The sequence below is a fragment of the Terrapene carolina genome, unplaced genomic scaffold (genome assembly GCF_002925995.2).
Source record: "Terrapene carolina triunguis isolate 2854851 unplaced genomic scaffold, T_m_triunguis-2.0 Scaffold112, whole genome shotgun sequence".
Classification (NCBI taxonomy): domain Eukaryota; kingdom Metazoa; phylum Chordata; order Testudines; family Emydidae; genus Terrapene; species Terrapene triunguis.
Window position 1 is genome coordinate 22,575,649 of NW_020664463.1, and position 14,301 is coordinate 22,589,949.

Sequence of the window (14,301 nt, forward strand, 5' to 3'; positions counted from 1 at the left end):
ACCATCTTTCAGACCCTATGTTCGTGGTGGTAGCATTCTCTTCTCATTCAGCCAACGCAACGGCTCACCTCCCACCCAGCTTCTCCGCTCACTGCTATGGGCCTAGAAGCAGCTATTCCCAGCAGACCAAGTAAGCCTGCTGGTTCATTCTGCAGTACAAAATAAATACTGTTACTTGGGAGATGATCAGGAGATCAAATCACAGATTTATACTCAAAGGCCTAGCCTTAATCCTTCATCTGGAGAGAGCTGTTGTGTACAACGTCATGTGTAGGAGGAGGTCTTAACAGCCAGCCCTCTGCTTAGGCTGGGTTAGAAGAAAGCATTTGCAATGCAAGGTGTGGGAGAGGGGGAATGGGAGGTGCTGACATAGGGTCACTGCACCAATAACCTAATGCCAGAACCAAACCCTCTTCACTGCAAACAGAGAAGAGGAGCGGTCTCCATGTCCTGCTCATAATGTGTGTGTGTGGGGGGGCAGATTTATAGGATGTTATCAAGACGATGCAATTCAAACCGGTTCCCTTACTAGTTCCTACTAGACACTTCCATGCTGCGTTATATGCAAAACCAAGATCAAAGCTACCAAAGCAGTAGGATCTCCCTTCCTCTTCCCTACGCTCCTCCTCCTTACACATTCCCATACTGCTCTGTCCAACCCTCTTCTTTCTCCCCCTTTCTAGTACCTCCCCACATTGTTACTTCCATGCGGATTTGATTCTGGTGAAAGGAGCTGCTGTATATAATCCTCCATTTACTCAGAGAACAGGCAGGACTACATTACCAGCCACCTCTAATACCATGCTTCACACCAAGACTGCGGGAGTGCTTAGCCTCCAGGGCCAATCCTTAGCCTCTCTGCTATGCCTAACACTGGGAAAATAAGCATTTTGTGGTATGGGACACATCTCCCCCCTGGTAACCGAAAGCTATCAAATACCTTTCACATCAGCCACCACAGAAAATTGTTCCCAGCCGCTCCTATCTATACTGATCTGGGTTGAAGTTACTGGTGACCTAGACGGCAAAGTCTCTAGCTCCCTTGAACAGTTACCTGAGCATTAACATAGCTGTTCATTTTTATTTGTACTTCAAGATTTTCAACCCATGTAACACGTTACTAGACTTGCCAGCCCATTACCCCTGAATATGTTCTAAGAGTGCAGAAGAACTCTCGCATCTATCGAGGCTGCTGTATTCTTGTGCTTCTCCCAGGGAGCACCATGAAGTTTGGCTGCTCAGTGCCAGGGGTTTATCGCTTCACTTGTGGTACTGCTGCAGGAGCACAATGGTAGTGGGTTTCAGTGAGAAATATTCCCCGTAGTACCTTTCATCCTAAAGCACTTCAACTACTATATACTCCTGCCATTGGTTTAATACAAACAAGAACAAATACTCTTAGACCTGGTCTACACTACTAAACCCCTTTTTTTCAATTTAAAGGGCTCTTTAATCTGATTTCTGTACTCCACCTCGACAAGTGGAGTAGTGCTTAAATCGAGATCGCAATCCCGGGTTAAAGGTATTGTGGATGCAATTCGACGTTATTGGCCTCCGGGAGCTATCCCAGAATGCTCCCTTGTGACCGCTCTGGACAACACTCTCAACTCCGATGCACTAGCCAGGTGGGCAAGAAAAGCCCCGGGAACTTTTGAATTTCATTTTCTGTTTGGTCACCATCAGCACAGATGACCATCAGCACAGGCGACCATGCAGAGTCCACCATCACAAGAAATCACACAGTCCCGGATTCGCAGACGAGCTCCAACTCCGAACGGGAGGTACTGGATCTCATTGCAGTAAGACCACAGAATGCTGCTGCAGCCCCTGAATAACCGCCCTCCCTCCTCCCCAAGTTCCATAGCCTCCTCACCCAGACGCCCAAGAACACGAGCAGGGAGGCTACGGGGACCCACACACTCAACCCCAGAAGATCGCCCAAGCAGCAGAAAGCTGGCATCTGCGAACTTTTGATTTGGTTTCTGGACTTGTCCTTCCCTCCTCCTCCACCCCCCAAACACAATACCCCACCCCACCCCGGTCTACCATCTGATTTCTCTCAATGTGTTGTGCAACAAATAATAAAGAACAGTTTTTAAACAATTTTGACTGTATTTCCTTTCATATATATAGGGGGCAGGTAACTTCAAGAGAAACAAACAACTGTCACACTGTACCCTGGCCAGTCATGAAACTGGCTTTCAAAGCTTCTCTGATGCGCAGCGCGCCATGCTGTGCTCTTCTAATCGCTTCGTTGTCTGGCTGTGCGAAATTGGCTGGCAGGCGAGTTGCCTCAACCTCACCCCCTGCCATAAACGTCTCCCCCTTACTCTCACAGATATTGTGGAGCACACAACAAGCAGCAATTACAATTGGAATACTGGTTGTGCTGAGATCTAACCCAGTCAGTAAACTGCGCCAGTGCCCTTTCAAACGTGCAAAAGCACATTCTACCACCATTCCGCATTTGCTCAGCCTATAGTTGAACTGCTCCTTACTACTGCCGAGGGTGTCTGTGTACAGCTTCATGAGCCATGGCATTAAGGGGTAGGCTGGGTCCCCGAGGATAACTATAGGCATTTCAACATCCCCAACAGTAATTTTCTGGTCTGGGAAGTAAGTCCCTTCCTGCAGCTGTTCAAACAGATCAGAGTTCCTGAAGATGCGAGCGTCATGCACCTTTCCCGGCCATCCCACGTTGATGTCGGTGAAACATCCCTTGTGATCCACCAGTGCTTGCAGCACCATGGAAAAGTACCCCTTGCAGTTTATGTACTAGCCGCCCCGGTGTGCCGGGGCCAAGATAGGGATATGGGTTCCGTCTATCGCCCCACCACAGTTTGGGAATTCCATTGCAGCAAAGCCATCCACTATGACCTGCACGTTTCCCAGAGTCACTACCCTTGATATCAGCAGGTCTTTGATTGCGTTGGCTACTTGGATCACAGCAGCCCCCACAGTAGATTTGCCCACTCCAAATTGATTCCCGACTGACCGGTAACTGTCTGGCGTTGCAAGCTTCCACAGGGCTATGGCCACTCGCTTCTCAACTGTGAGGGCTGCTCTCATTTTGGTGTCTTTGCGCTTCAGGGCAGGGGACAGCAAGTCACAAAGTTCCATGAAAGTGGCCCTACGCATACAAAAGTTTCGCAGCCACTGGGAATCATCCCAGACCTGCAACACTATGCAGTCCCACCAGTCTGTGCTTGTTTCCCGGGCCCAGAATCGGCATTCCACGGCATGAACCTGGCCCAATGCTACCATGATCTCCCACTCGCCACATGCTGTGCTTCTAGGAACGTCTGTGTCCATGTCCTCATCAGTATAGTAATTGCACTGTCGTCGCTTCCTCGCCTGGTTTTGCAGGTACTGCACATACTGCTGGATAATGCGCGAGGTATTTACAATGGTCAAAACTGCAGCGGAGATCTGAGCGGGCTCCAAGCTTGCCGTGCTATGGCACCTGCACGAGTAATCCTGGAAAAAGGGCGCGAAACGTAGGAGAGCTGTTCGGTTCAAGATGGCTGATAAAAGGTGGTAAATGGTTGTCTTCTGTAGCTTTCATGGAGTCGGGAAGCTCGCTAGAGCTGCAAGAGCGGGAAAGCAGAGTTTGCAGCGGAAGCGTGAGCAGAATTTGCAGCGGAAGCTGTGCGGCTCAGTTCACGATGGCCGAAAAACAGCGGGGAATTGTTGCCTTCTGTAGCTTCCACGGGAACCCAGGACCAACAACATGAAAAAATTAGCTAGTGATGCAAGAGCGGGAGAGCAGAGTTTGCGGCAGAAGCTATGCTGCTCGGTTCACGGTAGCCGCAAAAAGGCGGGAAATGGTTAGATAAAAGAGTAGATAGAAAGATGAGAGGACATGCGAGGTGGATTCATAGTACCAGGAGACAGGCGGTGCACCGTACTGCACCGTCTGCTGGCAGTATGGCGTCGGCCATAGCTTTCACGGAGGGAGGAGCGAGTGACGGCACACATCCAGAAACACCCGCGAGAATGTTTTTGCCCCACCATGCACTGGGAGCTTAACCCACAATTCCAATGGGCGGCGGGGACTGCGGGAACTGTGGGATAACTTCCCACAGTGCACGCTTCGACATTCGATGCTAGCCTCGGTACTGTGGAGGCACTCCGCCGAATTCACGGGCTTTAGTGGGGACACACAACTCCAAATGTATAAAATCGCTTTCGAAAATTCGAATAGAATAAGTTTGGATTAATTTCGTACTGTAGATGTACCCTTACACACAATGCACCTGTGAAACTCATTGCCAGGGGACGTTGTGATGACCAAAGGTATAATAAGATTAAAAAAAGAACTTCATGAGTTCATGGAAGATAGGTCCATCAATGCTTATTAGGCAAGATAGTGAGAGACACAACCCCATGCTTGGATGACCCCAAACTTTTGACAGCCAGAAGCCCTGTATGTGTGTGGGGGGGAGGGGGGGAAGAGGGGGCAGGGTATGAGGTGGATCACCCAACTGCCCTGCTCTGTACACTCCCCATAAAGCTCCGGTACTGTCCATTGTCAGAGACAGGATGCTGGACTTGATGAACCATTAGTGTGACGCAGTATGGCAGTTCTTAGGTACAAACAGAGGCCTTTAGTCAACAGGGCAGCTGCCCCAGCACAAAATTCACTTCATTTAAGAGAGTTCATTTTCCCAATTTTTTCTTGTTTTTAATTACCATTATTGCACCAGTACATTTTATGCTTTATATACATACATCTTTAATTTTTGCTTCTTCAGCTTTGCAAATACATAATATATTATCTCCAGAATACTAGCTAAGAGACATTACACAGAGGGAGAGGCTCCTGGTTAGTTGCTAATTGATACTGTGAACTTCCTTAGTTTTGGAAACTGATATATAATTGAAACGACTGGACCTGCCACTGATATGGAAGATTTGAGCCAACAGCCAGGGCATATGGCCTAGTGTAGAGAACACCAGGAGAGGAAGGGGTTAGTGATTTACACCCATCCATGTAACAAATTCATAGGAGAAAGGGAAGCCTCAGAGACAGGGAGCTAAACCAACAGTGAGATTCAGGAGCAAATATCAAGAGGGGAAAATACATCTGGGGATCATGAATAGGTGGCTATTTAAAATACATCTATCCATCCAAGCCTGCAATCTGGTCCCCACTTCCACAAGTGGAACTGCAGCAGCTTTACAGAGACATGGCACTCCCACAAGTCTCTTCAAAATAGTTTTTGCTTCCTAGAGAGATGCTCCAAGTGCAAATTGGCCTCTCAATGCCCTCAGTACTAGTGAGCCTGCAGAGAGGTAGTCTACAATCGCAACAGTGGAGAAGAGAGAAAAAGGGTTGGAGACCAATTGGAAGTACAAAAGTGCCCAATTAGCTGCTCCCCTTTTAGAACTCTAGCCCTGCGATTTTAGAGGTGGAGGGCAGAAATTAAGTGAGCAAAGTTTTAATGATTCCACAGTACATCTGAGGATAGACGTGTTGCCACTAGTTGAGTGTCACAAACAAGAAGACACCTGTCTGCAAAGCCCATGTCTAGTGTTCTAGAAAGCGGATCCCAGCTACAGGAGGGTTGGGGAGACTGGCTGTTCTGCTAGGGACTCCACTGAAGCCCATATGGTGGAAGTGGGTAGGAGGCCAGGCTTCCCTGTAAAATGACCCAGATTAGCAAGCAGACTTGCATGGTTATTTGGGAACAGGGTGGGGGGGAATGAAAAGCAAAGGGCTTTAAAGGTCTCCCCAACAGAACAAGGAATGAGGTACAAGACCCCTCTGCCTCAGAGACTTTGTATGCCCTTAAGAAGGGCTTGAGGGACAGGGGGGTTCAGGGCACATTAAGTCATCATGGCAAATAAATCCCACAAGTGGAAAATTACAGGGTGTGTGTGTGCGCGCGCGCGCAAGGAGAGAACACCCAGCTCCAAAATGGCCTGTCATAGCCCACATGTCATGCAAGACCAGACCCTAGTCAGGGTTCAGCCAGCTTCCCACCTGCAATCAATCCCTCCCCAAATAGAGTGGGTGTGGGGGGTGTCCTATGGGATCTGTCCCTTCCTCACCCTCCCTCAGTGCAGATTGAGCTATCTATGGGCTCAGGGAAACTGTTGTAATGCAAGTGATTTCGGCATAGCACTGCCAGATGCAGGTGTCTCACCAGGACGTATCCCAGCAGAGGCTAGGGAGATGAAGTGCTGATGGAGGTGGGATAATCCAGTCGCTAACCAGCCACACCACTAGCATGGCTGTTCAATTATAAAAACAGGCATTTTTACACACTTCCAGTTAAAACAGCTCAATGGCATGTTGAGATCTCAGTGGGGGAGGAGGGAAACAGGAGAGTGCTTTGGGAGGGCAGGGAGGGAAGCAGCACCAAGATCAGCTTCTAAAAGAACAAGCCAAGTAAGAGAAAGTCATGATCATGAAGTGCCAGGTCTGTGGCCCGGAGGCAGGTCGGTCTATACATGGACCTGTGTCTCCTCCCGCAAAGCCACAGGGAACACCCATCACAGGGAAGATCTGCATATCAGACCAAGGAGAGAGGACAAAGGGGTGGTTATGGCTTAGCCTGGACAGACATGCCATGATTAAGGATTAATGCACAAGATCCTGTTCCATAGGAGAGAGAAGGCAGACTGCTCCAATCTCCTAGCTGTTCCTATGTTAGGGCCATAGCTAATCCATCAATACAAACTAGGGCCCCAAACACGGCTGCATGAAACCCTAACAGCCCTCAGCCCTGCAAGCCAAGCTGTAGTGATTTGGGTCTTTACTGTAGAATACCTGTGAAAGGTTTTTAACAGTGGGAGGGAGCTGGCCCTCGCCAGACGGAGAGCTTAAAAACACAAAAGCCTCAGACAACTTCAAACCCTCTTCATGGGCCTCACATTACGGATTCTTGATTTCCCTGTATGGATAGCTCAGAAACAAGAAACAGGATGCATCTCTCAATAGCCAGGTGGATAGAGGAGACAACTCCCTTCCTCTCCCTGGCTATCATATGGTGGAATTTTGAGATGTTCCCTCAGGGTTTGGCAGTTTTACTGTGAGATCAAAAATCAGTCTCAATTGAAGTGGAAACTTTAGAAGGAAAGATTGTCCAGGATTTTTGATTGAAGTCTTGAGAGGTTTGGATCCCTCCCATCCCACTTGATGCCCCTAGAGCCTCTTGGTCATCGGTCTGTTCCCACTCCACTGCCTTTGCCATTCAGAACTGGACCCAGTTGGACTGCTGAGGACCCTGATTGGGAACAGCGCTGAAAGGACAAAAAAACTGTCAGAGGGCCCAGTTCCAGTCTTGGGATTGCTGTCCCACCTATACAGCTCTGCTGTCCTGCTCTGCAGCCCCACCCTGCTATTCCAGTGCTGGACTCCCCACAGAGCCCAGCCAATGCCCCTCAGATCTGCCGTGCAGCCCGCCTGCTTTTCCAGTCCTGGGCTCCCCACAGAGCTCAGCCAATGCCCCTCAGACCTGCCCTGCAGCCCGCCTCCCCTCACAGCCCTGCCAATGCCCTACAGACCTGCCCTGCAACCCCCATGCTGTTCCAGTCCTGGGCTCCCCACACAGCCCTGCCAATGCCCCTCAATCCTGCCCTGCAGTGCTCCCTTTCTTCTCATAGACTCATAGACTTTAAGGTCAGAAGGGACCATTATGATCATCTAGTCTGACCTCCTGCACAACACAGGCCACAGAATCTCACCCACCCACTTCTGTAACAAACCCCTAACCTAAGCCTGAGTTATTGAAGTCCTCAAATCGTGGTTTAAAGACCTCAAGACGCAGAGAATCCTTCAGCAAGTGACCACGCTGCAAAGGAAGGCGAAAAACCTCCAGGGCCTCTGCCAAGCTGCCCTGGAGGAAAATTCCTTCCCGACCCCAAATATGGCGATCAGTTAAACCCTGAGCATGTGGGCAAGATTCACCAGCCAGACACCCAGGAAAGAATTCTCTGTAGTAACTCAGATCCCACCCCATCTAACATCCCATCACAGACCATTGGGCATATATACCTGCTAATAATCAAAGATCAATTAATTGCCAAAATTAGGCTATCCCATCATACCATCCCCTCCATAAACTTATCAAGCTTAGTCTTGAAGCCAGATATGTCTTTTGCCTCCACTACTCCCCTTGGAAGGCTGTTCCAGAACTTCACTCCTCTAATGGTTAGAAACCTTCATCTAATTTCAAGTCTGAACTTCCTAATGTCCAGTTTATATCCATTTGTTCTTGTGTCCACATTGGTACTAAGCTTAAATAATTCCTCTCCCTCCCTGATATTTATCCCTCTGATATATTTATAAAGAGCAATCATATCTCCCCTCAGCCTTCTTTTGGTTAGGCTAAACAAGCCATGCTCTTTGAGTCTCCTTTCATAAGACAGGTTTTCCATTCCTCAGATCATGTAGTCTCTGTCTTCTGTCCCCTTCCCTGCTAGTTACCTGGATGCAGTGCTGAAGTCTCCCCAGAGGTCTGTGGTGGCTGGAACAGCAGCAAGTGCTGGTGCCTTAGAGATGGATGCAGGAGAGTCCAAATCTAACAGGATATCTGAGGGAAGGAAGAAATACATACACACTCAAAATTGTCGATAAAACGGACTCACAGCCCTGGAGTGTTTAAATACCATCAACCTACAGGATATTTCCTCCCTGCAAGGTCACTGCTATTGAAATACATTGATCACCTGTAGAGACAACCCTGCCTTCAGGAGAAGTGATGTGAAGGTTCCAGGACTATATTACTAGCTCTTCTTGGCTATTCTTGCTGGGTCTCCACCATGCTTCCAGCTGTTTTGCTGCAACCACCTCAGGGATGCGCAACATCCTCATGACCCATTCAATCCTTTTCCACCATTACAACTAGCAGCCTCATAATTTGCGTCATGAACACTAGCTCCAAAAAGACAGAGGACTGAGACCACCAATTCATTTCACACAAGCCACTGAACAGATAGGAACTACTTTAGATTAGTACTGATCAGGGCTGAACGCAAATGAGTGACCAAACAGGCAACTGATAGGGCTTGAGAGATTCACAGATTTCAAGGTCAGAACGGAGCACAGATCATCTAGCCCGCCCTCCTATCTAACAAAGGCCATAGAACTTCCCCAAAATAATTCCAGTTTGAACTAGAATAAGTTGCCCTGTGCTGGTGACCCCTCCCATCCATACTCAGCACTTACCAGCATTGCCCATGTTGCTGGATTTCAGCACTGGTGGCGGCGTCACATGGTTGGAAATGGCTGTCGAAGATGGGGGAGGGATTGGAGGGGCTGTGATTTTGCCACCTGGAGGGGGTGGGAGCAGGTTCAGCCCCCCCATTCCAGCTGCACGGGGTTTGGGTGCCCCTCCTTTCTTTGTTGGCATGTTCTGTAAAGACACCGAAATGGATTTGAAGAGGATTCTCTAGTGGAATACAGCTGTGAGCCTGGAAATGGCACTTGGCTCAGAATTGGCTAGGCTGGGGAGATCCTTACCCCAATGTTTAGTTTGATGGTCTGTCCTTCCTTGAACCCTAGGTCCAGTTTGGGGCGTGTGTCAGTTTCCTGTGACTCCTTGGAGATTTCGGTCTCCTGTTTCACCCACCTGGATTCAAGGAAGGAAGAAAGGGAGAAGCAGTTGAGAGCGCTTGACAAATAGAGGCCTTAAAAGGGACCATGGGAAATTTTCTCCTGGGGAGCACACTGTCTGGCTTTATTCCTAGTACTGCCTTGCCGGGTCAGCACTAGTGACAGGCAGCAGAGAGTTCAAGCTACCATGTCCCCAGAAGGACAGTCCCTTTAACACTACAATACATTCCAACCACCCCATCCTGCCCTGCAGTGGCACCAATTCGGAGACTGCCACGTCAGAGGCAAGAGCAACTCCGTGACCCAGGTTAACTTTGAGCCCATACTTTGGGTGACAGTGTCCTCAAGTGCCACTGCTGAAACTGCACAGCTGGGCTGCACCAGGGCCCAAAGGAATCCTGCCCCCATGGTGCCATGGGTGAGCACCCACCACATGCTGCATACCAGCAGAGGAACAATGCCCTAGGGGAGATGGGACTCACTTGAAGTGATCCTGCAGGGAGACATTGAAGTCAAAGGCGTCACCCCGATCTGAGAAGCCGATGCCAATGAAAGCACTTCGCCCTGGTGGGAAACAGATGTCAGCATGGGAGGGGAAGCCTTGCAGATTCCTTATCAGCCCAATGTATCAACCCACTCCTCGCCCAGATGTCGCCAATCCACCAGCCCTGCTCAGCCTACTGCAATCCCCCACAGCAGTCCCAGCCACCTCACCATTCCAAACATACACCAGCATTCAAGAGGGCAGCTAGCAACCATGTAACTCAGTCAACAAGCTATGGCCAGATCTCCTTTGCCCTGGCCTGAATGTACCTCATTTCCATGGCACACTCCCTGCTGCACCACATAGCATCTTCCCTTTCTACTCACCATTCCCATCCTGAATTCGGAGGACAAAGTACCGGCTGGAATCTGTCACAGTCTCCACTGCAAGGCCAGGGAACTGGTCTATGGGAGCCTGAGCAAAGAGCTCTCCTGGGGAATAAAGGGTAGGGAGTTAAGGAAAGGAACCCCATGCATTCTTTCCCACAAAGAAAACTGCTATACTGAGCTATTAACTAGGGTGTCCCCCCTAGGGTGAGTCAGAGGTAGCAGCCATAAAACAACCTCACACCCTCACCCTGCCTTACCTGAAACTTTATCCTCTAGCTTGATGTATGCAATTTTGCCTTTTGACGTGACACGGAGACGCCCTGTCCAGTCCGGCTGGTCCAGTTTCCAGTCAGATGCCCTGGGCGGGGAAATGAACAGCAAGGTATGTTCACTGACAGCACCTCAGGCCTGCCCTGCAGCCTCTTCCTGTCCTGCGCTGCGCTTCCCACACAGCTCAGCTGATGCATCTCAGTTCTGACCTGCAGCACCCACTGCTCCCTTATTTCACATCTCTTCTGAAATTAAGTACAAGTCTCAGACTCTCAAACTTCTCTCAGCTGTTACCAGCTCCACACAGGAGACTCTGATGGCTCATCTTTCTGTATTTACTCCCCTGTGCAGGCAGAAATAGAAATAACCCCGAGAAAGGCATCCAAAGTTATTAGAGATACAGACAGGGGAAAAGGCTTCAGTCCAGGGAAATGTTCAGAGTACAAGGCTGCTGGGTTGAAACAGGGAAGGCCTGTAAAAATGATTAATTGCCTAGAGAAGGAAACCACACTGTTATTGCTATTTACCCCATTCTGTTCCAGGAAAACAATGAGACGCTCTGAAATTAAACAGAGTGTGTTTAAAATGGATTAAAAAGGAAGTTACACTTTCACACATCCACATACCATATCATTAACCACGGAACTCTCTGTTGCAGGATGTTACTTAAGCAAAGCAATTAAGGGATTTCGGAGACCAGATTATATATTTATATGACCGGGAATAGTATCTGCAGTGACACTTCAGATAAAAATTACTAGGGCTAGCGACACTTGCACTTCAAGGTGTAAGTCAGTCACACCAGTGACTTTGTAAGGATGGCATTGTAGAGTTTGATAATCATGTCCTGCAATTCCAGATGACATATGGTCCATCTATAGGCAAGGAGAAAGATTTGCTAACTGCTGGCCCTGCAAACTCATCCCGGGATTTGAGGGTCAAGATGAAGTCCTTCTGGCTCATACATCACTATGAAGCGATGTTGTATAAGGTAAGCTCAACTTTTAGTTAAGCCCATTCACGCTTGGGCCTGGTCCACACTACCCCCACACTTCGGACTAAGGTACGCAAATTCAGCTACGTTAATAACGTAGCTGAATTCGAAGTACCTTAGTCCGAACTTACCGCGGGTCCAGACGCGGCAGGAAGGCTCCCCCGTCAATGCCGCGTACTCCTCTCGCCGAGCTGGAGTACCGGCGTCGACGGTGAGCAGTTCCGGGATCGATCCGGGATCGATTTATCGCGTCTAAACCAGACGCGATAAATCGATCCCAGAACATCGATTGCCTGCCGTCGGACCCTCCGGTAAGTGTAGACGTACCCTTGGTGTCTGACAAAGTAGACAGGTGTAACTGAGGACATAAGTTAGCCCTGGAATTTGGCTAAATATTTTATTTTTATAATCAAAACAATTGGTATAAGATCAACTAGTTAATCCCCAAACCTCTGCAACATGGAAAGAATGTTTTCCATCCATAAAATGAAGAGCATGAGACTGATTTTGTTTCTGATTTTCAAAAGAGCTGAGCAACCACTACTTCAGCTGAAGCCAGTGAAGTTGCAGATGCTCAACACCTCAAAGTCAGGCCCCAGTTGACTTGCTCAAGGCCAGAGAGGATCAGTGGTAGGGCAGGTATTAGTACCTAGAAGCATCTGCCCTCCAACCCTCTGCTTATTCATGCAGAACAAGTCATGCTGACTCCAGTCAAATCTGTGACTGTGCAAGAGCCAGAACAGAATCCAGCTCACTCTTCCATAGACGTCCTGGATCTGCAGGGATAATGGGAGGTAAAACATATTTGTCACTGGAGAGAGCAGGTATTGTATGACTCAGACCACACACAGGGAGCAGAACTGTTGAGTAAGGTGCCATTTTTATAGAGAGTCATTTTTCCTTCCCTTGCAGTGTCAGAAAATTGAACACCACAGGGCCTATGACACAAGCATTAGGAAGTGAAACCGATTGGCATTAGGACAGTGAAACTAACCAGTCAGATGGGGGAAAATAAACATCTACAAATGGCAAAGAGGTAGTTGGCTTTGTTTGTATCCCTCATTTTAACAATCGGGGGGGGGGGGAGAAATAGCTCGGAGGATTCCCCCTCCCTACTAGTTTGCCTGTGCATTTTAGCACTGCTGAAGACTGCCAGACAGGCAACCGCTGGAGACAAGGAGGCTCCATTTATCCGAAGAACAAGTGCAGCAAACACAGGGGCAGCACAAGCGTCTCTCAAAGGCGACCCTCCTGCCCGTACGCCCCAGCCCTGCCCCGGGGAGAGCCCGCTGGGAGGGAGAGAGCTCACTTGCCCGGCGCTGCCAGCAGAGGGGCCTGAGCAGCCCAGTCCTGGGGGGCTGAGCGACCCCAGACCGAGTGCCTCCCTCCGTGCCCGCAGCCGGACCGGCCCAAGGCTCCGCAGCCCAGTCTCCTGCTCCCCCCCGCTCCGGGCTTTCGGAAAGCGGAGCCCCTGGGACGAGACAAGCGCGGGACAGTCCCGCTGAGCGCCGGCGGGCAGAGCGGGGAGCACGGCCGGGGGCCGGCAGCGCGACGCCGGGCCCACGGGCAGGGCCTTGCCCCCGCGACGGGGGGCAGCAAGCGGGCCAGGGGGGAGGGTGAAGCTGCCCCCGGGGGCAGGACGGGACACGCCGGCCCCGCTCACCCGGGGCAGGGCAGGATGTGGCCCCGCTCACCCAGGGCAGGGCAGGATGCGGCCCCGCTACCTGTATCCCCGGTTGGAGGCCCGCGGCGGGATGCGGTAGACGCTGACATCGGGCTTCACACACAGGATGGACTCGTACTCCGCCTCAGCCGCCGCCATCTCGGATCTGAGACCCCAGCGGGGGGAGCGAAGGGGCGGGGGGTCCTAGTAACCGGGGAGGCTTGCGACCGCCATTTTTGTTAAGGGCAAAGGCTGCTCCGTGGGAGATGGCGGCCATGTTGAAATCAGGCCCGTTGAAGTTGTGGTGAGAGCCATTTTGGATCCTGGTAGCTTCACACTGGCAGAGGGCAGCCATATTGGCAGTCGGTCATGTCAAGCGGTGACGGACGCCATTTTGGATCCTGGCAGCTTTGTCGCCGCTTTGGGTGGCCATGGTGGAAGCGGGCTGATGAAGCTATGGCGGTCGCCATCCTTAATCCTGGCACCTTCTCGGCCTTTCGTCTTCAGCCGCCATTTTGGAAACGGGCAGCGTGAAGCAATCACAGAAGGCCATCTTGGTTCCTGGCAGATCAGGCCCTGGCCCTGTGGTTCCACAGAGGGGCATCCCAAGTGTGATGGTGGTGGCTTGTGCTGGCCCAGGGGCTAAAGGGCCCTGGGAGATTTTGAGGGGGCAGGTGTTGAAGTGGGGTGTGTCGATAGAGATGAGGGGTGCAGGGCAGCATGGGGGCATGTTTCAAGGCTGTGGTGGTTCAGGAGGGAGGCTGAGCTGCCAGTGCCCTAAAATGGCATGGGCAACTGGCTCCCACAGGGCATCAGCCGCTCCTTGCCCCAGTGCCCAGGGTAGGGCTAAAATGAGCACCGCTAAACCATGGACATACCGACAAGAAGAGCGCAGCGCAACCACTGCTGACCCGAGCATTCCAAAAATCGAATCAGGCC

At 50.5% G+C, this 14,301-nt stretch overlaps 1 protein-coding gene across 2 annotated transcripts; it reads right to left on the reverse strand.

Annotated features, from left to right (window-relative positions):
- Positions 1-4,662: 4,662 nt before the first annotated feature.
- On the reverse strand, positions 4,663-13,553 carry NECAP1 (NECAP endocytosis associated 1). Of its 2 annotated transcripts, none has more exons than XM_026652260.2 (8): positions 13,424-13,553; positions 10,693-10,793; positions 10,433-10,537; positions 10,045-10,126; positions 9,470-9,578; positions 9,176-9,362; positions 8,435-8,540; positions 4,663-7,248 (listed from the first exon to the last, which is right to left on the reverse strand). In XM_026652260.2, the coding sequence occupies exons 1-8, from the start codon at positions 13,519-13,521 to the stop codon at positions 7,200-7,202; spliced, it is 837 nt and encodes a 278-aa protein (XP_026508045.1). In that variant the 5' UTR covers positions 13,522-13,553; the 3' UTR covers positions 4,663-7,199. The 2 variants fall into 2 exon arrangements, with proteins under 2 accessions (XP_026508045.1, XP_026508046.1); XM_026652261.2 differs by lacking the exon at positions 13,424-13,553 and adding an exon at positions 11,233-11,790.
- Positions 13,554-14,301: the final 748 nt, after the last annotated feature.

Coding starts and splice junctions, on each gene's coding strand:
- NECAP1 (XM_026652260.2), bottom strand. CDS start 13,521: ATGGCGGCGGCTGAGGCGGAGTACGAGTCCATCCTGTGTGTGAAGCCC. Junction 10,538..10,692: donor GCTAGAGGATAAAGTTTCAG/GTAAGGCAGGGT, acceptor TTTATTCCCCAG/GAGAGCTCTTTGCTCAGGCT. Junction 10,127..10,432: donor CCGAATTCAGGATGGGAATG/GTGAGTAGAAAG, acceptor GTTTCCCACCAG/GGCGAAGTGCTTTCATTGGC.